Source organism: Pseudochaenichthys georgianus, unplaced genomic scaffold, assembly GCF_902827115.2.
Source record: "Pseudochaenichthys georgianus unplaced genomic scaffold, fPseGeo1.2 scaffold_408_arrow_ctg1, whole genome shotgun sequence".
In the NCBI taxonomy this organism is placed as follows: domain Eukaryota; kingdom Metazoa; phylum Chordata; class Actinopteri; order Perciformes; family Channichthyidae; genus Pseudochaenichthys; species Pseudochaenichthys georgianus.
The window spans coordinates 1-27,230 of NW_027262973.1; the positions used below are offsets into that span (position 1 = coordinate 1).

The window sequence follows — 27,230 nt, forward strand, 5'->3', positions numbered from 1 at the left end:
AGGAGGAGACATGCCGTTCGAAAGCGCTGGAGACGCTGTAGTACATATGCCAGGCCTGTAGATGGCGCTGTTCTCACAGAATCAGCCCATGAAAAGACAGTGTTAAATTGAGCGAAATGAGGAATGGCTAAAATGCATGATCTGTTTGGTATGAAATGTATTAATGATGTATTACCCCATGTGTCTGCAGCCATCTCATTGCTAATCCGTCCTTAACGTCATTATGTTACTTGACTTTATTTTCTGCATGATGTAAATGAAACAAAATGAAACACAAAATGTTCTGCTGAAATCCTTTATTTAAATTAGCTGACAAATAGAGGCGATAACACAAACCTCAAAGTGTTCATTGACCAACTCCTGTTTAAAATGTGAAATAAGAATTTATTTGTTGGACTTCTGAAAATTCAGATCATGAAAAAATCCCCGCTGCCAAATTAAAACTTGGTGCAATGATTCAAATGTCTTTTTTTAGAAACCAATAAGAACCAAAATGACTGAGAATACGTTTAAAATGAAAATGTTAATACTGAGACAAACTCTGAGAAGGATGCAGCATCACCAGCCTTTCTAGAACAGCAACATGTCTGCACTGGCATTAGCATACCATGCATTTTTTTTTTTAATTCAGGGGCAATCTGTTAAAAAACAAATCCAAATAAAATTAGCATTTCTGCCCCCGTGAATAAAAAGCTGCGGAGAACTAAATTGCGAAGGGTTGGTTGGCTTGCAGCGCGACACCACGCAACCCTGTTCTTACACTTCAGGGTAACTTCCTGTCGGGATTAAAACAATGAAAACCGCCTCTTTAAGTGTTGTTCAGTTGTTGTTGTTGTTGTTGTTGTTGTCCGAGGAGCTGGGCCAGGGCTCGGAGCTGCGGCGGCTCAGTGTCGGGCGCCACATGCTCCACGGGTTGTAGGTGCGGCTCATCTCGGAGGGGGGGGGCGACGGGGTGACGGGGGACACCAGGTCCGTCAGGGTGGAGGAGGAGCTGGAGGCCGGGGGGAACGGGTGCAGCGCAGAGTCAGCGCTGGTGGACCAGATGGAGGAGCTGAAGGGCGTCGGGGCAGACCAGAGGCTGCGGGCGTTACCCAGGAGGGACTGGAGACAAGGGGGAGAGGATCTGTGAGAGACATGCCTATTACGCAACATGCACTTCTTCATGTCTCTTCTTCATCAACATGTGTCCCCTCTTCTTCACGTCTCTTCTACATCAACATGTGTCCCCTCTTCTCCATGTCTCTTCTACATCAACATTTGTCCCCTCTTCTCCATGTCTCTTCTACATCAACATGTGTCCCCTCTTCTTCATGTCTCTTCTACATCAACATGTGTCCCCTCTTCTTCATGTCTCTTCTACATCAACATGTGTCCCCTCTTCTTCATGTCTCTTCTACATCAACATGTGTCCCCTCTTCTCCATGTCTCTTCTACATCAACATGTGTCCCCTCTTCTTCATGTCTCTTCTACATCAACATGTGTCCCCTCTTCCTCATGTCTCTTCTACATCACCATGTGTCCCCTCTTCTTCATGTCTCTTCTACATCAACATGTGTCCCCTCTTCTTCATGTCTCTTCTACATCAACATGTGTCCCCTCTTCCTCATGTCTCTTCCACATCAACATGTGTCCCCTCTTCTCCATGTCTCTTCTACATCACCATGTGTCCTCTCTTCTTCATGTCACTTCTACATCAACATGTGTCCCCTCTTCTCCGTGTCTCTTCTACATCAACCTGTGTCCCCTCTTCTTCATGTCTCTTCTACATCAACATGTGTCCCCTCTTCTTCATGTCTCTTCTACATCAACATGTGTCCCCTCTTCTTCATGTCTCTTCTACATCAACATGTGTCCCCTCTTCTTCATGTCTCTTCTACATCAACATGTGTCCCCTCTTCTTCATGTCTCTTCTACATCAACATGTGTCCCCTCTTCCTCATGTCTCTTCCACATCAACATGTGTCCCCTCTTCTCCATGTCTCTTCTACATCACCATGTGTCCTCTCTTCTTCATGTCACTTCTACATCAACATGTGTCCCCTCTTCTCCGTGTCTCTTCTACATCAACATGTGTCCCCTCTTATTCATGTCTCTTCTACATCAACATGTGTCCCCTCTTCTTCATGTCTCTTCTACATCAACATGTGTCCCCTCTTCTTCATGTCTCTTCTACATCAACATGTGTCCCCTCTTCTTCATGTCTCTTCTACATCAACATGTGTCCCCTCTTCTTCATGTCTCTTCTACATCAACATGTGTCCCCTCTTCTCCATGTCTCTTCTACATCAACATGTGTCCCCTCTTCTCCATGTCTCTTCTACATCAACATGTGTCCCCTCTTCTTCATGTCTCTTCTACATCAACATGTGTCCCCTCTTCTTCATGTCTCTTCTACATCAACATGTGTCCCCTCTTCTCCATGTCTCTTCTACATCACCATGTGTCCTCTCTTCTTCATGTCTCTTCTACATCAACATGTGTCCCCTCTTCTCCATGTCTCTTCTACATCAACATGTGTCCCCATGTGGCTACAAAGCAAGCATATTTGTCCACTTCTGTGTTGATAAGAGTATAAGAAACATTAAGAACATATCCCTTTAATGAACATGTAAAGGAGACGGGGTCTCCAGGAAATTGGGTTCTAGCGATGGCACGGTGGATCGGTGTGTCCCGGTAAAAGAACACGGAGAACAGACTTTCCCAGTTCAGATCTGTAGTTATACTTCGCTCACGCCGTTAGCCATGTGTGTGTGTTCTTTCTAACAAAACATTTCTAACAAATGAAATGTTGTTCTTACTGCGGTGGGGGCGGTGGGGGAGCTGGAGGGCCAGGAGTGCAGGGAGTCGCTGGTCGGGACGTCCCAGATGGACGAAGCCGAGCTGAACTCAGGCCAACTCTGCTGAGGCTGAGGCTCCGTGGGCTTCGGGAGGTTCATCCCACTGAACACTGAACACAAACACCAGGGGGGTTATGGAAGAGTATGGAGAAAACTGAAATGAAATATCAGTGACATCCTTTCAGAAAAGCAACTGAAGACATGATTTCGCCTGGTTAAAAAAACCGAATAATTATAAACAAGAAAATAAACAAAATCTCCCTTAGTTTCAGAAAACACCTTAATAAATAAAAACAAAACAGACAAAAATGTAAACCTGATACAAAGAAACATGAATATATAAAAAGTACAAACAGAAGTATACAAATAAAACTATACACTGAAAAGTAAAAGGAATACATCTACATTTTAAACCAAACAAATCAAATCCTAAATATATGAATATTTAATTAATATATTAAAACATTTTGTTAATATCTAAAAATATAAAAAAATCAATATTTCAATTCAAACAAACGACTTAAATATAAAAATACCGAATATATAAAAATGCAAACCTAATATTTAAAAAGTGAACAAAAACTGACTGAAAGTAAAATGAAAAAAAAAATTCACAACTATTATTAACGCCGCGACACACACTCAAAAGTAATCTTATCGCTACTCCACGTAGTGAAGCTCGGACTACCTCCGGTCAGGTTGAAGGAGTTGTTGGGTCCAAACGCAGAGAAGGAGTTGGCAGAGTGGAAGTTCGGACTGCTGGCTGTTTCCAGAGGACTCCATAATCCAGAGCTGTGGGAGGAATAAGAACATATATCAATATTAAATCAGGGTTACTTCTTGATTCTCCGTCTCCAAGTGGTGTGGCTGACATTAAAGCACAGAGGGTGTTTCTCAATGTCGAGGAAGGCTGCTCCAGAGCCACTATTTCAAGGATGCTACGTCATCGAGTGCCGCCGAAGGACTGTTCCAATGTCCAGGACGCTTGGAATTCTACCGTCCTTCGTTGCGGGAAATTTCGAGGCTGCAGATGGGTAGACTCCGGTCTTAAAATCCCCACAATGCTTTGCGCACGGACCAATTTCCCCAAATCTGTAGCGGAAAAAATGTAAGGCGGGGCCTCTCATATGACGCACACCTGTTCCACCATTCTTCGTTTTCCCAGGCTAGGAAGGATTCTTGCCTCGCTTCTGAAGGACCTGACTCGGAGGGACATGTGCTACCAAGGAAGCGTCCTCGACATTGAGAAACACCCACAGGCCGTTTCTCAATCGCGAGGACGCTTCCTTGGTAGCACATGTCTTCCGAGTCACTTGCTTCAGAAGCGAGGCAAGAATCCTTCCTGGCATTCGGAAAACGAAGAGTGGAACAGGCTAGCAAGTGTGCGTCATATGAGGCCCCGCCTTACATTGTCCGCCACAGATTTGGGGAAATTGATCCGTGTGCAAAGCATTGTGGGGATTTGAAGGACGTGAAGTCTACCCATGTGCAGCCTCGAAATTACCCCCAAACCAAGGACGCGGCCTCGGTGGAATTCCAAGTATGCTGGAGATTGGAACAGTCCTTCGGCGGCACTCGATGACGTAGCATCCTTGAAATATTGGCTTGGAAGCCAGTTTCCTCGAGATTGAGAAACGGCCACAGTCTTTAGATCAGGGCTATTCAATTAGTTTGGAATGGGGCCGGTTGATGAAAACGATCCAAAGCAAGGGGCCGGGAAAAAGATGGCTTGAAACCTGAGCAATCGTATTAAGAGCTTCAGATCCAGTAAATACTACAACAGCATAGTGGAGTGCATATATTGTGTTTAATCAAATCAAACAACACAGCCCCAAGGCCTTTATAGATCCAAATGGCAAGTTCAGAACTCAGTAGGCCGACATGTGAAGCTAATTTAACATCAACATAATTTAATTTGATTTAGGAGAAATTATCTAATCGTTCACGCAGAGATGCAATAAATAAAAACAGTTTGTCACTACAGTAGCTAGTAGGTGGGTTCGAAACCAGAGCCCGCCGAAGTTTTCAAGCAATGTCTTCCCCTCTATCTCTCAATGTAACGGCCCGTCCACACTACAGCGTCGACAGCTTCAATCTGCCCATTCACTTTGAATGGGGTGACGTCACGTTGCCTCGCTTTTTCGCCGAACTGAATTGTGGGTAGCATAACGGTCCGTCTCCGCCATCAGAAGTTGAACAATGTTCAACTTCTGACGCCGGAGTAGCCAGCGCCAGCCAATCAAATCCCGTTTCGTAAAATCTGACAGCTCAAGCCGTAGCCAATCAAACCGCGTCTAAGCTGGGAGAGATATCCTGCCGTTCATTTCTATATTTCAAAAAAAAGTCGGAGGAGAAACTAACTATCGCCGTAGCAAATCACCCGGTTTTGTATGACCAGACCCTCTTCACCTACCGGGACACAAACCGGAGGAACCAGCATGGAGGGAGGTGGCAGAGACAGTGGGGGAAACTGGTAGGTTTTCGCCTGTTTGGGGAGTTTATATATATATATATATATATATATATATATATATATATATATATATATTGCTCCCATAAAATCCCCGGGGTTTTTGCTTTGTATGTCGGGGGCGGGAGATTCATGTGATTGGTTGTTGGTCGCGTTGCTTGAATAAAATCCCCAAGCTCCAGACACGCCCAGCTCCAAGCTTTTTTTGAAGCTGTAGTGTGGACGCTCCGTAACACCTTCTCTGGAATAAAGGCCCACAAAAAGAAAAGAAAGTAGATTACTTTTTAACATCATACTCAAAGGGCCAGTAAGTATCACCGCGGGCCGCCAATCGAATAGCCCTGCTTCAGACCTTGCTTGTTGGGAGAGCGTGACAGCTTGGTTCCTGTCTTGCCATTAATATTTGAAGTATCAGTTTATGTGAGAAATCGTTTGTTTCCATCGCATTTTTTTTTTAATAAACAAGAATACAGGGAGGCACGTGGCGTAGTGTTAGGATCAGCGGAGCACAGGTCCGAACCCCACTGCAGTCAGCATGTCGTTGTGTCCCTGGGCAAGACCCCTAACTGCTCCTGTGGGGATTGCCCACAGTGTTGAGTATGTAAGTCGCTTTGGATAAAACAAGTGAAATGTAATATTTTACTTTTCAATCGCGTCTGGACGTTCCTTTATTCTCTCTCTCAACAACAAGCGTGTATTCATCAGTCAGCCCATGAGTGAAGAGCAGACAAAAGAATAAAACAAATGGATATCGTGGTCACTACAATAATAATGTCGCCTCACCTGTCAGAACCGTCACTCTCCACAGACGCCATGTGAGCCAGACTCTTGTCCGTTTTCCCTGGCCCAGACCCGCCTGAGGAGAGAAGATAAAACATCACCAACTATATTCAAGCTTTTAAATCAGCTGTTAGTTCCTGTTTTTGTAAACGTACCGGGGCTTTTATCGTAACCCGCAGCGACGGCAGCAAACGTCGGGTTCCCGTTTTTACCCGGGAGAGGAGTGGCGGGAGAAAGCTTGTTTCCCGGAGCCTTCTTCTGGTTTAGCTCGCTGCAAAAAGGACAGAAAAATCAACAAAAAACTGGGTTAGATTTGGGGTGAAAATAGAAAATACTGAACCAAAACTCCCATTTTTTTGTTATCGTAAATACTATAATTCACATTGTTCATAACGCACTTTTCAAAAGGGGTGATCGCTTCCATTTAGTTGCTAGCTTGCACATGTAAGACAGGCAGTCATTGATATAAGAGCGCTTTATAAATGTTAAAATAGCATATCTCCAAAAAGGCTAAATATATTAATGGCTTAAAAGGAGACTTTATTTGAGTAATTGTGTCTGTTAAAGTGCAGAAAGGCATATTTTCAGGCATTTATTTAGTTTTTCTTCATTAAAAAATAGTGGGTAGGTTAACCAACTGGCACTTAAATTGTTTAAAAATCCAGAAGAATAAAGGTTTGTTATGATGAGGCCAGAATTGGTTAAAATCAGTGGAAGTGATAGTCCAAAATAATATTAATATATAATTTATTTGGCAGTTTTCAGACCCAGACACTTGTGTCCTCTCGGTAATTCAGCCCAAGTTGAACAAAGCGAGGTACAAAGCTTAAATTGGACATTATCTTTTCATCATCTCCACATTTGAGGCGGTGTGCACCTGTTGCTGTTGAGCACGCTGCTGTAGGAGCCTCGGGACAGCAGGACGGGGGAGGCGGGCGGGGGGGAGCACGTTCCCGCCGTGGCCGAGCGCTTCAGGAACGGATCTGCGTTTATCGTCTGGAGGGAAATCTGCTGAAGGCTGTCGGCTTCTGGACGAAACAAGAGGAGGAGGAGAGTCAGTGTTAGCAGAATATCACTGGTCCCCGGCTTGAGCTTCAACCTCAGGACCCATGTGTTTCTGATCCTCTCCAGAATGGAAGTAGTCATTGTGAGGGATTCATTTTGTCTTTACTCCTAAGTGTCAAAGAATAATTCTCCTTACTCCTAAGATATTTGACCTTTCGGCCTGTTGACGTTTTACGACCAAGCCGAAGTCTGTTATCTGTCTTAAGGAGTGGGAACGGTCAACTGTGGCTGACCTTGCCAGTTTAATGACCGGTCAACTCTCGGTCACAAGAGCCCTAGAGTCAGATAAAGATAATTCATTGCTTCCAGATGGTCACGTACACCTTCCCCCAATATGTGGGATGACTGAGTGAAGCTAATTAAAGGTCTGCCAAGATGAGAAGAGAGTCAGAATTGACATGGCAACCCACCGGAGCAGTCAGAATATTTGACTGTGTGACTTGTGATGTGAATTTCTCCGGCCGATTACTTTTATTAAATCTCAGTGTTTGACATTCAGAACTCCTGCTCGTCCCGTGTCTCTCTGAGTCCTGACTCTCCATTGCAACAGAAGTTTCCCTTACAGTCATCACATACAGAGCATCAACTAGTTCCTGAGCAGTGTCCTTCACATGCTAATATCCAAGAGAGGGAGTTACACAGTCACAAGATGGAGGAATGCCGGTTCTTAAGTACTCGTACATCCTGCCATGAACACAATACTGAGCTTTTTCTCAAAATGTTGTTTTTTTAATTATTTCTCAAAATTCGAACCACGCCCGTTAACTGTGATATAATGTTCATATACCACGGCCTGTCGTAAGCTATTGCATACATCTACACTAGGGCTGCTCGATTATGGCAAAAATCATAATCTCAATTATTTGGGTCAATAATTTTAAATGCGATTATTCATCGACTTGAAAACATCCATTTATTGGAGAAAAAAAAAGTGAACAGTACGTTTTTAACAGTTGATTACCCTGAACTTTAAGTATAATTTGTCAATTAACTACAGGGGTCCCTCAGGGCTCTGTTCTTGGTCCCCTCCTCTTCTCCCTGTACACAAACTCGCTCGGATCTGTCATTAGCCCGCATGGTTTTTCATACCACTGCTACGCTGACGACACCCAACTAATTCTGTCCTTTCCCCGCTCAGAGACCCAGGTCGTCGCACGCATCTCTGCTTGTTTAGCTGACATCTCTCAGTGGATGTCTGATCATCACCTCAAGCTCAACAAGACTGAACTGCTTTTCCTTCCGGGAAAAGATTGTCCCACTCTTGACCTGACAATCAACATCGGCCCCTCTGTTGTTTCCCCGACTCAGACTGCAAGGAATCTGGGTGTGACCCTAGATAACAACCTGTCCTTCACTGCAAACATCGCTGCTACAACCCGCTGCTGCAGATACACGCTTTACAACATCAGGAGGATGCGTCCCCAGCTGACCCAGAAAGCCACGCAGGTTCTGGTCCAGGCTCTCGTCACCTCACGCCTAGACTACTGCAACTCCCTCCTGGCTGGTCTACCTGCATGTGCCATCCGACCTCTGCAGCTCATCCAGAATGCAGCGGCTCGTCTGGTCTTCAACCTTCCTAAGTGTTCCCACACCACGCCGCTCCTCCGCTCCCTCCACTGGCTTCCGGTAACTGCTAGAATCCACTTCAAGACACTGGTACTTGCGTACCATGCTGCAAATGGATCTGGCCCTTCCTACATCCACGACATGGTTAAACCGTACACCCCAGCACGTGCACTCCACTCTGCATCAGCCAAACGGCTCGCTGCACCCTCGCTGCGAGGGGGACCCAAGTTCCCATCAGCAGAAACACGTGGGTTTGCTATCCTGGCTCCAAGATGGTGGAATGAGCTCCCATTGACATCAGGACAGCAGAAAGCTTACACACCTTCCGGCGCAGACTGAAAACTCATCTCTTTCGACTCCACCTCGAGCGATAGAACTATTAACAAAGCACTTATATACTAATAAAGGGCTGGCTTCTCTAAAGCCAGTTGAGTAGCACTTGAAATACTTGGCTCTATGAAACCTGATGTACTTATATGATTCTGTTTTCTTCAAGGTTGTGTCTTCCTGGTCGAATGTACTTATTGTAAGTCGCTTTGGATAAAAGCATCAGCTAAATGTAATGTAATGTTAATTCAACTGAAAAAAAATAAAAAAATCGTTTTATTTCGATTACGTTGTTTTCGTAATCGTTGAAAGCCATAATCGTAATCGCGATTAAAATACGATTAATTGAGCAGCCCTAATCTACACTGTAGCTGATGTGCACGTGACAATAAAGCCTTGAATCTGGAAAATAAAAATGGGATTTCAATTTAGAAATCAAAAGGAGTGCCTTGTAGTTTTGTAGTTTGGATTTTAGCAGGAGGGTTAGGGTCTTGTCCCTTTAGATCCGATTGATTCCCTCACAAAGCCGTGACGCTGAAACGTGTTGGAATGACTTTGCCATTAAAATAAAAGGGATTTTCCAGTTTAGAAATGAAAAAGAGAGTGCCTCGTAGTTTCTGGGTGATTTTTGCGGGACAGTTTCTCTCGTGGACTTACGGACGCTGTTTTTGGACAGCGGGACGTCCCACTCTGGAGCAGCGAACTCCTTCTCCCCCTCGGAGCTGCTGCTGTGTCCCAGCTCTCCCACGGGGACGCTGGATAACAGTTTGGCCAAAAGAGACGGGCGTCCTTCCTCCAGCTTCCCATCGACTGCAGAAACAAACATGTTTTTCGTCATCATTCAATAACATGAAGATGGTTTTATAGCTGCATTGAAACTGCATCGTTTTGATATTGAGAACTAGTCATTTAAGATAAGGAAGGACTTTATTCATTTATTGTTGTGTCAAGAGTTACAAGAATACAATAAACACAGCAGCATAATAGTAAAACTGTACACTAACTAGAGCAATTCAATATCTACAGGAAACAGACGGTCACATATGTAATGTAAATATTAACAGTATTTAGTAGTGCAAAAAAACGTAGTGGCAGATACGTTATCATAGCACCTTATTACTAATAATAATAGTTATATAGCAGCGAGTGTTTTGTAATGATGGTAATGATATATATTTATATGGCACATGGTGTTGGTGTGGAAGTTCTTATCTATGTCTGTTATCGATGTCTCTTAAGCAGCGGTTCCCAACCTGTAGTGCAGCCCTAGTGGTCCGCGAAGGCGTTGCAAGTGGGCCGCCAAATAATTTGCAAAACATTATGATTCGTGTGGAAACATTTCAATATTAAGATTTTTTTTTATTTGAACCCCTTTTTCTTTCTCGATCCTCCTTGGCAACGGTCATCATACAGCAGTCTGTACTACTGGATTAACAACGTGTCACATGTTCTGAATTGACCAATCAGAATCGAGTATTCAACTAAACCGTGTAATACAAATGTCTGTTACTGACGGAGGAAGTGTGTGTAGCAACAGGGAGTGTGTGTAGCGACAGGAAGTGTGTGTAGCGACAGGAAGTGTGTGTAGCGACAGGGAGTGTGTGTAGCGACAGGGAGTGTGTGTAGCGACAGGAAGTGTGTGTGTAGCGACAGGAAGTGTGTGTGTATAGCGACAGGAAGTGTGTGTGTGTGTGTGTGTGTGTAGCGACAGGGTGTGTGTGTAGCAACAGGAAGTGTGTGTAGCGACAGGAAGTGTGTGTGTAACGACAGGGAGTGTGTGTAATGACAGGGAGTGTGTGTGTAATGACAGGGAGTGTGTGTAGCGACAGGGTGTGTGTGTGTAGCAACAGGGAGTGTGTGTGTAGCGACAGGGAGTGTGTGTAGCGACAGGGAGTGTGTGTAGCGACAGGGAGTGTGTGTAGCAACAGGGAGTGTGTGTGTGTAACGACAGGGAGTGTGTGTGTAATGACAGGGTGTGTGTGTGTAACGACAGGAAGTGTGTGTGTAATGACTGAGTGTGTGTGTAGCGACAGGGTGTGTGTGTGTGTGTGTGTGGCAACAGGGAGTGTGTGTAGCGACAGGGAGTGTGTGTGTAACGACAGGAAGTGTGTGTGTAGCGACAGGGTGTGTGTGTGTAACGACAGGAAGTGTGTGTAGTGACAGGGAGTGTGTGTAGCGACAGGAAGTGTGTGTGTAGCGACAGGATGTGTGTGTGTGTGTAGCAACAGGGAGTGTGTGTAGCAACAGGGAGTGTGTGTAGCAACAGGGAGTGTGTGTAGCAACAGGAAGTGTGTGTAGCAACAGGGAGTGTGTGTAGCAACAGGAAGTGTGTGTAGCAACAGGGAGTGTGTGTAGCACCAGGAAGTGTGTGTAACGACAGGAAGTGTGTGTAGCAACAGGGAGTGTGTGTAGCACCAGGAAGTGTGTGTAACGACAGGAAGTGTGTGTAGCAACAGGGAGTGTGTGTAGCAACAGGGAGTGTGTGTAGCAACAGGGAGTGTGTGTAGCAACAGGGAGTGTGTGTAGCAACAGGGAGTGTGTGTAGCAACAGGGAGTGTGTGTAGCAACAGGGAGTGTGTGTAGCGACAGGGAGTGTGTGTAACGACAGGGAGTGTGTGTAACGACAGGGAGTGTGTGTAACGACAGGGAGTGTGTGTAGCAACAGGAAGTGTGTGTAGCGACAGGGAGTGTGTGTAGCGACAGGGAGTGTGTGTAGCAACAGGGAGTGTGTGTAGCAACAGGGAGTGTGTGTAGCAACAGGGAGTGTGTGCTGAAGCAAAGCGACGACATTGAAGGCAGAAACTCACATCTCGGTTGCTTCTGCGGCGGCCGGCTCTTGGGGATGACGGAGAGCGGGTGCAGAGTTTTGGAGGTGAAGCTCTTCCGCTGTTTGTTCTCCAGCGGCGTCACATAGGGAAGCTCCAGAGAACTGAACACAGGAAACGCTCGTCATTAAAAGCACTTTTTTATAGAAAGAAATAATAATGTATAAAGCTTTATTTACACTTTTCATACAGCACAAGCAGTTTAACCCGTTGAGCCCCGAGCCTGTTTTCAGACCTCAGGCTCGAAAATAACATGCCCAGAACAAATGACTATAACTTCACTTCTAAATGGGGTAAATTAATAATCTGTTTTCTCAAAGCTAGGATAAACCTGTGAGTTGGACGTAGACGAGTCAGAATCAATATAGATGTTTTTTATTTTAAAGTAAATTCAGATTGAACATAGTGAAAACATGTAAAATATAGTGTCCGTCCAACAAAAAAAACTTTACTTATAGTGAAAACCACCCTTGAGTGATGGGATAGTAGACTAAAAGCTTTAGGAATCCAAACTATAACATTAATAAGTACCCTGTATCAAGATTGATGCAAAACAAGTGACCTTTGACCTTTTTAGAGAGATTTAGCATTTGGGTTGATTTGCCATATCTCTGCCCCCCTCGGTCGATGTTGATGATTGACACCTCGTTTGAACCGTTAGAGCCAATCGAATCGAGGGGAGGTTCCTAAAATCCATCTAAACATTACCCATTGGTGAATGAGTGCTGCGTAGCCAGAATGCCCAAAACCGGAAGCTGTCATACACTCTCGTAGCTATCATAGCAGCTATATATGAAATCGCCGTTATTGACATAAATATGAAGATGGATTATCAGTAATCATTTCAAAGTGACAGACACATTGGATTAACCTTCAGCAGCGTTTTTTGTATCGTTTACAGCCGTTTCTTTGGCTCCGCAAAGCTAATTTTTTGTGTTGTTGTCGTTTCGCCGCGAGTTCTGATCGCTCGGTGATGATACTTATATGTCTGGAATCTGTGGAATCTCCGCTTGCCAATCGATATCTTTGAGCTGATCCGATAAGTAATAAGGGTATTTTACCTTGAGTTCTGTGCTAAGTGCGTTAGCATTTTTTCGCTCAGGGCTAATTCAGAAGCTTGGTATCACCGTTTTGTTTCGTTTAGCTAAAAATTGTTAATATTGTCTGAAAGCTGAGTTTCTTCCCGTTAAAGGTGGGGTAGGTAAGTTTGAGAAACCGGCTCGAGATACACTTTTTGTTATATTCCATGGAATGCTCTGAACATCCCGATAGCAATGAATATCTGAAGTGCTTTGACAAAAAATACATAAACAAATGTCATCTGTGGAAGCCGTGATACTGTAAAAAGTACAACCATGGCCTACCTGCCTGTCAGCCTTCCATCGGGGCACAAACTGATCTCGTGCCCTCATTGGTCATGTGGCGTTCGTGTGTGTTGGAGGAGGGGCTCGGTAAGGAAGTGGCAGATTTTCTCTGGTTGTGTATTTTCAAATTCTAGCGATCTCGAGCCGGTTTCTCAAACTTACCTACCCCACCTTTAAGGGAGTATGACACATTCATAGTTTGTTAAATGTTAAGAAGCCCTCAGACGCTGTTTCTTGCAAGATGTTGCGTTTTCACAAGTTAAAAATAAGAAATTCCCCTCAGATCAGATGCAGTGAATATAACATTTGAACAGGTTAAGAGACACGAGGAGGTAAAAGGCATGAAAATAGAAATACAATAAAATAAATGGACAGACCTGGATTTTTCCACCGGGCACTCTTTCTTTATGATGGCGGGTTTCTTGGGTTTGGGTTTAAGGAGGATATTTGACGGCTCTTCTTTCACTTTCCCCGTCGTTACTGTCCCGCCTTTCTTTTTCACCGGTTCCTGAGAGGAGTGAAAGCAGCTCGTTAACAGACATTTCCGTGGTAGATGAGCGACACTTGGTTGACGTGTAGGGGCTGGTAAACCAAGAATATGAATTAACAACTGTTTTCATAATGGATCGATTGTTAGAAATCCATTGTTCATACAAAAAAGTGAAAAATATTGGAAAAAGAAAATAAGATCTAGAAAAATGTCAGAATCAGGAAGTGTGTGTGTAGCGACAGGAAGTGTGTGTGTAGCGACAATAAGTGTGTGTGTAGCGACAATAAGTGTGTGTGTAGCGACAATAAGTGTGTGTGACGACAGGAAGTGTGTGTAGCGACAATAAGTGTGTGTGTAGCGACAATAAGTGTGTGTGACGACAGGAAGTGTGTGTGACGACAGGAAGTGTGTGTGACGACAGGAAGTGTGTGTGACGACAGTGTGTGTGACGACAGGAAGTGTGTGTGACGACAGGAAGTGTGTGTGACGACGGGAAGTGTGTGTGACGACGGGAAGTGTGTGTAGCGACGGGAAGTGTGTGTAGCGACAAGAAGTGTGTGTGACGACAGGAAGTGTGTGTGACGACAGGAAGTGTGTATAACGGCAGGAAGTGTGTATAACGACAGGAAGTGTGTATAACGACAGGAAGTGTGTATAACGACAGGAAGTGTGTGTATCGACAGGAAGTGTGTATAACGACAGGAAGTGTGTGTAGCGACAGGAAGTGTGTGTGACGACAGGAAGTGTGTATAACGGCAGGAAGTGTGTATAACGGCAGGAAGTGTGTATAACGGCAGGAAGTGTGTATAACGACAGGAAGTGTGTATAACGACAGGAAGTGTGTATAACGACAGGAAGTGTGTATAACGACAGGAAGTGTGTATAACGACAGGAAGTGTGTATAACGACAGGAAGTGTGTATAACGACAGGAAGTGTGTATAACGACAGGAAGTGTGTATAACGACAGGAAGTGTGTATAACGACAGGAAGTGTGTATAACGACAGGAAGTGTGTATAACGACAGGAAGTGTGTGTAATGACAGGAAGTGTGTGTAATGACAGTAAGGCCCAATCCCAAACCACGCCCTACACACTACCCCTCCGTTCGCGCGGAGGGTCCGCCACATTAAGGGCTGTTCCAAAGCACCGAGTGTGGAGGGGGAGTGGGCTATCAAGCCCTCAAACAGCAAGTCTGCAGCGGTGCTGACTGGAGACCGGTCTCTACCTGACCGGAGTCACGCTGTGTGTGTCCTCAGGAAACAGGCTGTTTACAAGTAGTTCCAGCAAACATCCACTGATAAACTGCGATGTCAACGACCTCATGATGACCTCATATGTTTTAACTTAGGATCAAACTAAATGTGTGCATTTTATTATAAAGTTGTGTATATTTACAAACTAAGAAGCTTATAAACATCAGGTTTAAAACTAAAAGAGCTTTGAAACACAATGAAAGATGTTTGGAATTTTATTTGAGTTATTCATTTCAACTTTTTATCAAAGAGATGCTGATTTGAAACCGTTGTTACATACAGTTTCGGCATTTCCTGTTTCTGCCGGAGAGAGGGGAGGCCGTCCCAAAGCTTGCTGCTGAGTTTACTTCCTCCATCTGACAGGAGGGAGCCTCGTGTGTCACTCCACGGAGTTCACTACCTCACGGAGGGGTAGTGTGTAGTGGGTAGGGTGTGGTTTGGGATTGGGCCGAAGTGTGTGTGACGACAGGAAGTGTGTGTGACGACAGGAAGTGTGTGACGACAGGAAGTGTGTGTAGTGACAGGAAGTGTGTGTAGTGACAGGAAGTGTGTATAGTGACAGGAAGTGTGTGTGACGACAGGAAGTGTGTGTGACAACAGGAAGTGTGTGTAGCGACAGGACGTACCTCCTTGCTGTTGGCCTCCGTGTCGGGGTTGGAGGTCTCTGTGGTGGTGGAGGAGCTGTCGTCGTTATCCGCCCCGTTTTCTTTCAGCTCGTCTCCCTGAGGCTTCACCAAACTCTTCTTCTCTTTCTCCTCCTTCTTCTTCTGGGCTTTTGTTTTCCCCCGCAGCTTCCCTTTGGAGTCCAGCACTGCAGACAATTAAAAAACACCTTTAAGTACCTGTGAATTACTACAGAAGACTTCTACTCCCTACTCTGTAATGAAGACTCATATGAGTATATTTACAGTGTACAGAAAATATATTTCAGGGTAGGATCTGGGCTTATTTTACGTTGATGCAAAGTATCCGTGCTTGCTCCCGTCTGGTTCTTGCACCTTCCCTAAATATATAATTTCACTCATTATTTGAAGCTTAAAACGCACTTTAAGCATTTCAGTCGACAGGTGCACAGAAAAGGGACAAGTTGCACAACAGTTGCAAATAAGCTTGTGCACATCTGCCAATTTCTGCCAACATATGTATTTATATTCACAGGCAACGTTCATCAGGCAAATACACACATTTAAATAACAAAAATAAACTACACATTTGCAAGAAGGAAAGCTTTGCAACTTCAGATTCAAAAGGTCCCGTGTCACGGCCATTTCTACGGATCATCATTCCATTGTTGAGGTCGACTAGAATATATTTACATTGTTCAATGTTCCAAACTCACATTGGTTTCTCAAACAGCATCTCTGTATAGTGTGTGTATTCACTCTCTGTCCTAAACGGCTTGTTGGAGCTCCTGCCCCCCCCCCCCCCCCCCTCCCTGTGAGCCCACTGTGCTCTGATTGGTCAGCTCTGTTCTGATGAGTCCACCACCGTTACAGCGGAACATCAGTGTTGATTATGTGTTACCATGGCGTTTGTTAGCAACCAGGAAACAACACCAGTAAGGACAAACAGATGCTGCGTGGGGTCTGGGGGCCGTGTTGGCGGGACGTTGCACGGCTGTGAGGAGGGGACAGTGTGAGCTGGGTTCATTTCCTGCTTGCTGCGTGGGGTCTGCGAGACAGCGCGAATGGACGCGGGAAGGAGGGGGGTGCTGAGGGGGCTGCAGCACCCCCATTTGCGAGGCTCCACTAGCAGACTTGTCAAAGCATTAATTCATGGTTTTTACTCACCGGTATCAGCGTGTTGTTACTTCGGCATCATTTCAAATATGTTCATTGTGTTGCAGTTGCCAGCGATTCTGTCACTAGTTTCTGTCACTCAGCCCGGTTGTTGGTCCGGAAAGAACCACGGTTTCCGAGAGCCAGAAAAACTGTGAAAAAGTACCCGCTAGCCGGAAACTACGCCGAGTGGAAACGCAACCAGAAACGGGCCGGGTTTGACACGGCTTTGAGCATACTTTCATTCAGACTTTATTATCTGGTCATTGAGTGGTCACAACTCAGAGTTGAAATGTTCTGCCCTACCTTTGTTCTGTACGGCCTGCACGCTCTGCTCCTGCGGGGTTTCAGCAGCGCAGAGCGGTTCTGGCCGGTCCAGGTCGTTGTCCATGGCTCCGACCAGGCTGTTGTACTCATCAGAGCCGTCAGAGCCCCTGTGAGGCAGCGCTGACCCGGAGAAACCCTGTAGCTCTGGCTGTTTGGAGCTGCGGGGCTTGCGGTTGGTCAGCTGGAAGACGGGGGGGTCCTTGCTCAGCTGCGAGGAGGAGGAGGAGGAGGAAGGGGAGGAGGAAGAAGCTGGCATAGACGGGCGGGAGAAGCCGAGTCGGGAACGTTTGTCCTGGCTTTCCGAGTCTGGGAACGTGCGGCTGTTTCCCTGGCGACCGCCGATCCTCGAGGCTCCGTTACTGGAGGAGTAAACTCTCAGCGGGGGGTCGCCGTAATCATTCAACCTGAGAGGGGAGAGGAGAATTGTGTTAAATTAAGACCACATTAGCTTCAATGTACCCTACTTGTGATTAGAGCCGCAGAGATTAATCGATTAGTTGGCAAATATTTTTGTAACAACCAGATTGAGTTTATACTTAAAGAAAACAATTAGAATTATGTTCAGTTAAATGTAATGCTCCATGACAGGTACAGGGTATAAGCAGGAATCCTGAAGTCAAATGTAAGACCTTTTAAGACCCTCTCCACACATGTTAAGACCTCATCGCCACTTGGAGTTCTAACCGGTTACCTTGGCGACACACTTTACCTCACATTGACAATATACAGTATTGATTGTCCTTCCTCCTTATCTTCCAACCATTTGGACGCAGACTTGCATTTCCCCATAACGATGTTGCTTAGCAACCGGCGTAAACGGACCTTCACACGCTATCAAGCAGTGAGCGTGCGACGTCCTGTTCAGATGACGTCAAACCCAACGGGATGCCATCAATAAACTCCACAGAATCACACGACACACCTACGCCATGACTACATTCAGGCAGACTGTAGAACACAACCTCTCTGGACCATTTATATACTTATTGGAAACAAGCTACAAAATGTAATACCTTGGAAAATGCCCTTTCATACTTTTTAATAGCCTTCATTTTCACTAAATTGATTTATCAACTTGTAATACTTTTTAAGACCCCGCGGACGCCCCCGAGTTAACTCAATATCTGCAGACAAGACTTTTGAGGATGTTGTGAAACCAATGTCTGTCATTTTATAAACAAACAATAAATAAATAACAAAGGAAATACACCTCTAAAAACATTGTTAGTTCTGAAATCATAAACCTGCCTCATTCCTTCACATAAAGTCATCATGTACTTTTTTTAAGTCAAGTATTACAAACTATTTCGAGACCCTTCATTATACTTAATATCCAGACAAAAAAAAAATACATCCTGTTCTTCCAATCGAGATTTATCTTTGAAAAAAGCCCAGCCCTAATGAAAACATTAGCTAGGCTTTAGTGCCGAATTAAATATATTAATATTGACTCATGATATACGAAAATCATGACCTCCCTAATAATTGATGGAACACCTTTAATAAAAAAAAGGCGGTCAATACACATTCAGGAGTTTTGGCCAATCCGTTTCAGAAATGTAAGAAAACCGTGGATTTTCTGATCTTCAAAGCGCCCGATTACGATGGCAAGTCAGGCAAACAATTATATTCAATCATTTGAAATCGACAATCGGGCTCGATCTATCGTTAAATTAAAATCAGTAGGCGAGGCTGTAATCTTTCGCCGGCTGTTACTCTCATGAGCGAGACGGAAAATAATAGTTTTGTCATGCCAACAAGCTGCTGTGTCGTTTATTGCACCTCAAACATTAACACAAATCCAGAGTGGGCGGGGCCGTAAAGTGACGTAGATGTTACTCTCATCCATGGACATCGATCACCAACTGCTATATTTAACCACATATCGAGCCCGATCGTCGATTTCCAATTATTTCATGTAATTGTTTGCCTGACTGGCCATCGCAATCGGGCTCTTTGAAGATCCAAAAATCCACGGTTTTCTTACATTTCTGATCGGCAAAAACTTCAGAATTTGAATTGTTTTGTTTTCCCCCAAAAGTGGGCGGAGCCGGAAGTGTTAATCTCATGTATCAGATCTTCCAAATGTGTATATTTGCATTTTATCTTCACTGTCCCTTTGCTGTAATAATGCACATTTCCCCTGCTGTAGGTCTAAAGCAGGGGTGTCAAACTCAATTTCATCGCGGGCCACATCAGCATTATGGTTGCACTCAAAGGTCCGGTTGTGACTTTAAGACTTTATAAATATACATATATAATATATTTAATATATATAAAATAATGTATTATTTATAATACATAACTTCCTCTGCATTGGATTATTACCGGATAGTGTAATAACTTCATAATTAACTACGTCTGAAAGCAGAAGTCCAGGGCAAATAATTGCAAGTCTCTTCAGTGCGCATCTCACAAAACAAGATGCATTGTGGAACATGTAGTTTATGGGCAACGTGCTCCTGTAAAGTGGCGTGTAACCGTATAATAAACTTATTATATTCTTTGTATGCTCTTGCGGGCCACATTGAATTAAGTCACGGGCCGGATTTGGCCCCCGGGCCTTGAGTTTGACACCCCTGGTCTAAAGGATGTCTGCTTCTGATTCCTCGTAACCAGACTAACATATCTTTCTGTACATTGATGCTATCATGTGTTTTTTTTAACTCTTTAGCCACTCACTTTGAGTCGCTGTGAATCTGGACGATTTCCCTGAGATTGAACGGCCTCCCGGTTTCCATGGTGGAGTTGGTTTCCACGGAAACGCGTCTCTTGAACGGCTCCCAGATGCTCTGAGCCTCCAGGTAGGCCGTGGCGATCACCAGCAGAAACATGGAGCTGGAGACACCAGAGAAATGTTAATAATAATAATACATTTTATTTATAGAGCGCTTTTCTAAAACTTCACACAGTAAAAAGAAAACATCATAAAAACATAATTAAAACAACAAACTGAAAATATATAAAACACAACATTAATTACAGATTAAAAGCAGTTCTGAAGTGAGTTCTGATTTGAACATGGTGAGATCGGGCATGTATTATTATGTATTACTTACTTGTATTTTTAGTTTGGTTTTGTGATGGCTAACGTTGGATCACCATTTTAGTTTTCATTTCATATCGCACTGTAAATTGCATGAAATTCCTGTACGAGCTGTTTTGTTTTATGTATGTTTTGTGTGTGCGAGGACCCCAGGAAGAATAGCCAATGCTCATGCGAGTGCTAATGGGGATCCAAATAAAGAATAAGAATAAACGTTAGCTGTGTCTAAATCCAAAGTGTGTTGTATTGGCTGCTGATGGAGCTCACCTCATGATGAGAGACACGATGATGTAGAGCTCGAGCTCCCAGCCGGGTCGGGGCAGCGTCTCGGCGCACGTCGCCAGCATGTGGTACGGCAGCGAGGCGTTCAGGACAAACACGAACTCAGAGCCTCCGCATGTCACCAGCTTGAGCTCCCGGATGACTCGGGAGGACGTGAAGTCGGGTGTAAACCTGCGAGGAGAAGAAAGGATAGGTTCAACAAATATATAATTATGAAGAGGAGGAAGAAGGGGGAATTGTAAGGAAAAGAAATACTATATTTTCAATAATGTGGTAAATTTATGATGAAAACATATGATTTTAATATTTGTTTGTATCTCTGAGATTAAAGTAAAAACATTTACAACAAAAAAAGACAACAGAAAGACAGCCTTATGTAAGACATAAGATGTATTCATGTCGTCACCCTAACAAGCTGGAATTAAGCTGAAGTCCTAATTTAACATTTGAATTGAAGGCAGCTTTTTTAACACATGTCTTTCATTGTTTTTTGTTCCGCAGTGTCCGACACAAATTATGTTACACTAATATTTTAAGTGTTATACTTTTCGTTAAATTAGGATTGTTTCAGACTTCGGTAAACCAAACAAACTCTGGAAAAGGGAAAGAATTCACAACATCATCGAAACAAATATTCCTACATCCATATTTATTTAATCTTTAAATAAGTGCGACTAATCTGCAGAATGAATACTTTTACTACTTTATCTATATTTTGATGGTCATACTTTCCTACATTTACTAACAGATATATAACATTGGATGAACCGAATCAAACTGATTACTACAATTAATCTAATTTAGGATTTTGTTTAAGGACTTTATATTTTTTAGGCTGATAACATCTTTAAGATATAATGTCAGACATTCAAATCTTAAAGGTCCCATTTCTACTGATCATATTTCCATTGCTGAGGTCGACTAGAATAGATTTACATTGTTCAATGTTCCAAACTCACATCGGTTTCTCACAGCATCTCTGTAAAGTCTGTGTATTCACTCTCTGTCCTAAACGGCTTGTTGGAGCTCCTGCCCCCCCCCCCCCTCCCTGTGAGCCCAGTGGCCGTCTGCGAGACACGGCGAAACCCAGCCCGAACACACACACAACCGCAGCCTGGCTGGGAGTTTGTGTGTGTGCTCACACACACAACCGCAGCCTGGCTGGGAGTTTGTGTGTGTGCTCACACACCGACTCACAGCCTCGCCGCGTCCCGCCGTCTCAGGGAGGAGAAATCGGCGAAGCTGCAGCTGAGAAAAGATTGAGAGTGTGTGTGTGTGTGTGTGTGTGTGTGTGTGTGTGTGTGTGTGTGTGTGTGTGTGTGTGTGTGTGTGTGTGTGAGGAAGTCCGCGGATTGGTCCACTTGGAACAATGGGTCCATTTGGATACGGGCACGTCACTGTACCCAGGAAGAAAAATAGAAATGTCCAGCGAGGCGTTCTGGGGCAGCAGACAGGTCTTCTCTGAGTTAGAGCTTTACTCGCTACAGGGTGCACTTTGAGGGTTTTGACTCTGCAGACCGTTTACATGCAGAACAACCTTCATAACAACAAGGGGACGGTGATAACTGGAAAAGCATGACGTGCGCCCTTTAAAACCTCAACAGAAGCATTGAGTGTTCATTTGGTTACAGCTCTAAAGTTTCCCAAGCTTCAAGTGAACCCTTAACGAGTTAATAAGTGTTTATTTTGGGAGTGGACTTTAACTTTAAGAAGAAAAAATGGAGCGAGGGGGGAGACAGAGAGTCGATTCATCCTCTTACTCAGCCACAGAGTATTAATAGAGCTTCACACACACTCACACACACTTAAGATCCCATGCAGTGCTTTAAATCAGACCAAAATCACCGTGTTTAAAGAGCTCTCACTCGCTGGTTCACTTACAGCAGACGTGGGAAGTAGTGGAGTACAAATACTTTGTTACTGTACTTAAGTATATGTTTCTGGTATCAGTACTTTACTTTGAGTTATCACATGTTGAACACAAATACCTGTACTTTCTACTTCTTACATGTTGAACACAAATACCTGTACTTTCTACTTCTTACATGTTGAACTCAAATACCTGTACCTTCTACTTCTTACATGTTGAACCCAAATACCTGTACTTTCTACTTCTTACATGTTGAACACAAATACCTGTACTTTCTACTTCTCACATGTTGAACCCAAATACCTGAACTTTCTACTTCTCACATGTTGAACTCAAATACCTGTACTTTCTACTTCTCACATGTTGAACACAAATACCTGTACTTTCTACTTCTTACATGTTGAACTCAAATACCTGTACTTTCTACTTCTCACATGTTGAACACAAATACCTGTACTTTCTACTTCTCACATGTTGAACTCAAATACCTGTACTTTCTACTTCTCACATGTTGAACCCAAATACCTGTACTTTCTACTTCTCACATGTTGAACTCAAATACCGGTACTTTCTACTTCTCACATGTTGAACTCAAATACCTGTACTTTCTACTTCTCACATGTTGAACACAAATACCTGTACTTTCTACATGTTGAACACAAATACCTGAACTTTCTACTTCTTACATGTTGAACCCAAATACCTGTACTTTCTACTTCTTACATGTTGAACTCAAATACCTGTACTTTCTACTTCTCACATGTTGAACTCAAATACCTGTACTTTCTACTTCTCACATTTGAACACAAATACCTGTACTTTCTACTTCTCACATGTTGAACTCAAATACCTGTACTTTCTACTTCTTACATGTTGAACACAAATACCTGTACTTTCTACTTCTCACATGTTGAACACAAATACCTGTACTTTCTACTTCTTACATGTTGAACTCAAATACCTGAACTTTCTACTTCTTACATGTTGAACCCAAATACCTGTACTTTCTACTTCTTACATGTTGAACTCAAATACCTGTACTTTCTACTTCTCACATGTTGAACTCAAATACCTGGACTTTCTACTTCTCACATGTTGAACTCAAATACCTGTACTTTCTACTTCTTACATGTTGAACACAAATACCTGTACTTTCTACTTCTCACATGTTGAACACAAATACCTGTACTTTCTACTTCTCACATGTTGAACCCAAATACCTGTACTTTCTACTTCTCACATGTTGAACACAAATACCTGTACTTTCTACTTCTCACATGTTGAACTCAAATACCTGAACTTTCTACTTCTTACATGTTGAACCCAAATACCTGTACTTTCTACTTCTCACATGTTGAACTCAAATACCTGTACTTTCTACTTCTCACATTTTGAACACAAATACCTGTACTTTCTACTTCTCACATGTTGAACTCAAATACCTGTACTTTCTACTTCTTACATGTTGAACTCAAATACCTGTACTTTCTACTTCTCACATGTTGAACTCAAATACCTGTACTTTCTACTTCTCACATGTTGAACTCAAATACCTGTACTTTCTACTTCTTACATGTTGAACTCAAATACCTGTACTTTCTACTTCTTACATGTTGAACACAAATACCCTGTACTTTCTACTTCTCACATGTTGAACACAAATACCTGTACTTTCTACTTCTTACATGTTGAACTCAAATACCTGTACTTTCTACTTCTTACATGTTGAACTCAAATACCTGTACTTTCTACTTCTTACATGTTGAACTCAAATACCTGAACTTTCTACTTCTTACATGTTGAACCCAAATACCTGTACTTTCTACTTCTTACATGTTGAAATCTCAAATACCTGTACTTTCTACTTCTCACATGTTGAACTCAAATACCTGGACTTTCTACGTTCTCACATGTTGAACCCAAATACCTGTACTTTTCGACTTCTTACATGTTGAACTCAAATACCTGTACTTTCTACTTCTCACATGTTGAACTCAAATACCTGTACTTTCTACTTCTCACATGTTGGAACACAAATACCTGTACTGTTCTACTTCTCACATGTTGAACTCAATACCTGTACTTTCTACTTCTCACATTTTGAACCAAATACCTGTACTTTCTACTTCTCTACATGTTGAACTCAAATACCTGTACTTTCTACTTCTTACATGTTGAACACAAATACCTGTACTTTCTACTTCTCACATGTTGAACACAAATACCTGTACTTTCTACTTCTTACATGTTGAACTCAAATACCTGTACTTTCTACTTCTCACATGTTGAACTCAACTACCTGTACTTTCTACTTCTTACATGTTGAACACAAATACCTGTACTTTCTACTTCTCACATGTTGAACTCAAATACCTGTACTTTCTACTTCTTACATGTTGAACACAAATACCTGTACTTTCTACTTCTCACATGTTGACACAAATACCTGTACTTTCTACTTCTTACATGTTGAACTCAAATACCTGTACTTTCTACTTCTCACATGTTGAACTCAAATACCTGTACTTTCTACTTCTTACATGTTGAACTCAAATACCTGTACTTTCTACTTCTTACATGTTGAACCCAAACACCTGTACTTTCTACTTCTTACATGTTGAACACCAATACCTGTACTTTCTACTTCTTACATGTTGAACCCAAATACCTGTACTTTATACTTCTTACATGTTGAACCCAAATTACCTGTACTTTCTACTTCTTACATGTTGAACTCCAAATACCTGTACTTTCTACTTCTCACATGTTGAACTCAAATACCTGTACTTTCTACTTCTTACATGTTGAACACAATACCTGTACTTTCTACTTCTCACATGTTGAACTCAAATACCTGTACTTTCTACTTCTTACATGTTGAACTACAAATACCTGTACTTTCTACTTCTCACATGTTGGAACACAAATACCTGTACTTTCTACTTCTTACATGTTGAACTCAAATACCTGTACTTTCTACTTCTCACATGTGAACTCAAATACCTGTACTTTCTACTTCTTACATGTTGAACACAAATACCTGTACTTTCTACGTCTCACATGTTGAACTCAAATACCTGTACTTTCTACTTCTTACATGTTGAACACAAATACCTGTACTTTCTACTTCTCACATGTTGAACTCAAATACCTGTACTTTCTACTTCTTACATGTTGAACTCAAATACCTGTACTTTCTACTTCTTACATGTTGAACATCAAATACCTGTACTTTCTACTTCTTCTACATGTTGAACTCAAATACCTGACTTTCTACTTCTACATGTTGAACCCAAATACCTGTACTTTCTACTTCTCTACATGTGAACTCAAATACCTGTACTTTCTACTTCTCATCATGTTGAACTCAAATACCTGTACTTTCTACTCTCTTCACATGTTGAACTCAAATACCTGTACTTTCTACTTCTTACATGTTGAACATCAATACCTGTACTTTCTACTTTCTACATGTTGAACTCAAATACCTGTACTTTCTACTTCTCACATGTTGAACCACAAATACCTGTACTTTCTACTTCTCACATGTTGAACTCAATACCTGTACTTTCTACTTCTCTACATGTTGAACTCAAATACCTGTACTTTCTACTTCTACATGTTGAACCCAAATACCTGCTTACTTTCTACTTCTTACATGTTGAACACAAATACCTGTACTTTCTACTTCTTACATGTTGAACTCAAATACCTGTACTTTCTACTTCTTACATGTTGAACTCAAATACCTGTACTTTCTACTTCTTACATGTTGAACTCCAAATACCTGTACTTTCTACTTCTCTACATGTTGAACTCAAATACCTGTACTTTCTACTTCTTAACATGTTGAACTCAAATACCTGTACTTTCTACTTCTTACATGTTGAACATCAATACCTGTACTTTCTACTTCTACATGTTGAACTCAAATACCTGTTACTTTCTACTTCTTACATGTTGAACACAAATACCTGTACTTTCTACTTCTCACATGTTGAACTCAAATACCTGTACTTTCTACTTCTATCATGTTGAACACACAATACCTGTACTTTCTACTTCTCTCATTTCCCAAACAGCTGGTTCTTTAGTCTGAATGTGTGTTTGGTGCTGGTCATTATTCTTTAGAGTCACTGCGTGCCTATTGGTTGGAACACGATCCGTGTATCCATCACGTTCCCTGGTCTTCTCTAAAGAAGAGGGACCAATGGAAACGTTGTCATGTTGCCGTTGGTCACCATGGAAACATTCATTAGCTAACAATTACATTATTGTTCTATTGATATAAAGGGAGGTCAGGTACTCTTTAAAGCAGCTGCTAGCTATGGGTACTTTCTACTGAAGTACACTTCAAAGCCTCTTTACTTTGACTTGAGTAAAGAAGTTTAGTCAGTACTTCTACTTTCACCAGAGTATTTTAAACACGAGTATCTGTACTTCTACTTCTTGAGTAAAGGATGTGTGTACTTCTGCCATCTCTCACTTACAGTATGATGAGGTCTTTCGAAGCGTTGGGCTTCAGTGCAAACTCGGCACAGTTGAGAACTTTGAATCCGAATCCCTCGCAGACCTGGCCGTTGATCTCCGCGGACCGGATGGTGATGGGCAGCAAACCCGTGTTCTCCACCCTGAACGTCCTCTTCAGCGTGAAGTTCGGCTCTCTCACTTTGGTCTCTGGAATAAAAGGAAGGGATGAAATAATAATTAAAGACATGTAAGATTTTCTGGGATAAAAATCACAAATTAACGAGATTTTATTCCATACAAATATTTTCTTAAACGTGTACATTTACCATCTCAGAGAAATTGTGATACATTTCATGTTGATATGTTTCCTGTAAATGTGTGACCTTTCATCTCAAATAATGTTGGACCTTTTTCCACAAACGAATGACTTCATAATCTCCAGGTTTTTCTCGTCAAGAGATAGAAAAGCGCATAATTA

General features: G+C 42.7%; 1 protein-coding gene across 1 annotated transcript in view; it reads right to left on the reverse strand.

The window, feature by feature from the left end:
- Nucleotides 1-281: 281 nt before the first annotated feature.
- LOC117442300 (transmembrane protein 131-like) overlaps nt 282-27,230 on the reverse strand; it is a 116,289-nt gene continuing 89,340 nt past the window's right edge. The window contains 14 exon segments of the mRNA XM_071202394.1: nt 282-1,101; nt 2,800-2,948; nt 3,527-3,630; nt 6,092-6,164; nt 6,244-6,359; nt 6,966-7,116; nt 9,704-9,856; nt 11,854-11,975; nt 13,613-13,743; nt 15,606-15,790; nt 17,064-17,488; nt 19,767-19,922; nt 20,398-20,583; nt 26,773-26,959. Coding sequence (XP_071058495.1) covers nt 820-1,101; nt 2,800-2,948; nt 3,527-3,630; nt 6,092-6,164; nt 6,244-6,359; nt 6,966-7,116; nt 9,704-9,856; nt 11,854-11,975; nt 13,613-13,743; nt 15,606-15,790; nt 17,064-17,488; nt 19,767-19,922; nt 20,398-20,583; nt 26,773-26,959 — 2,420 coding nt within the window. The 3' untranslated portion in view covers nt 282-819.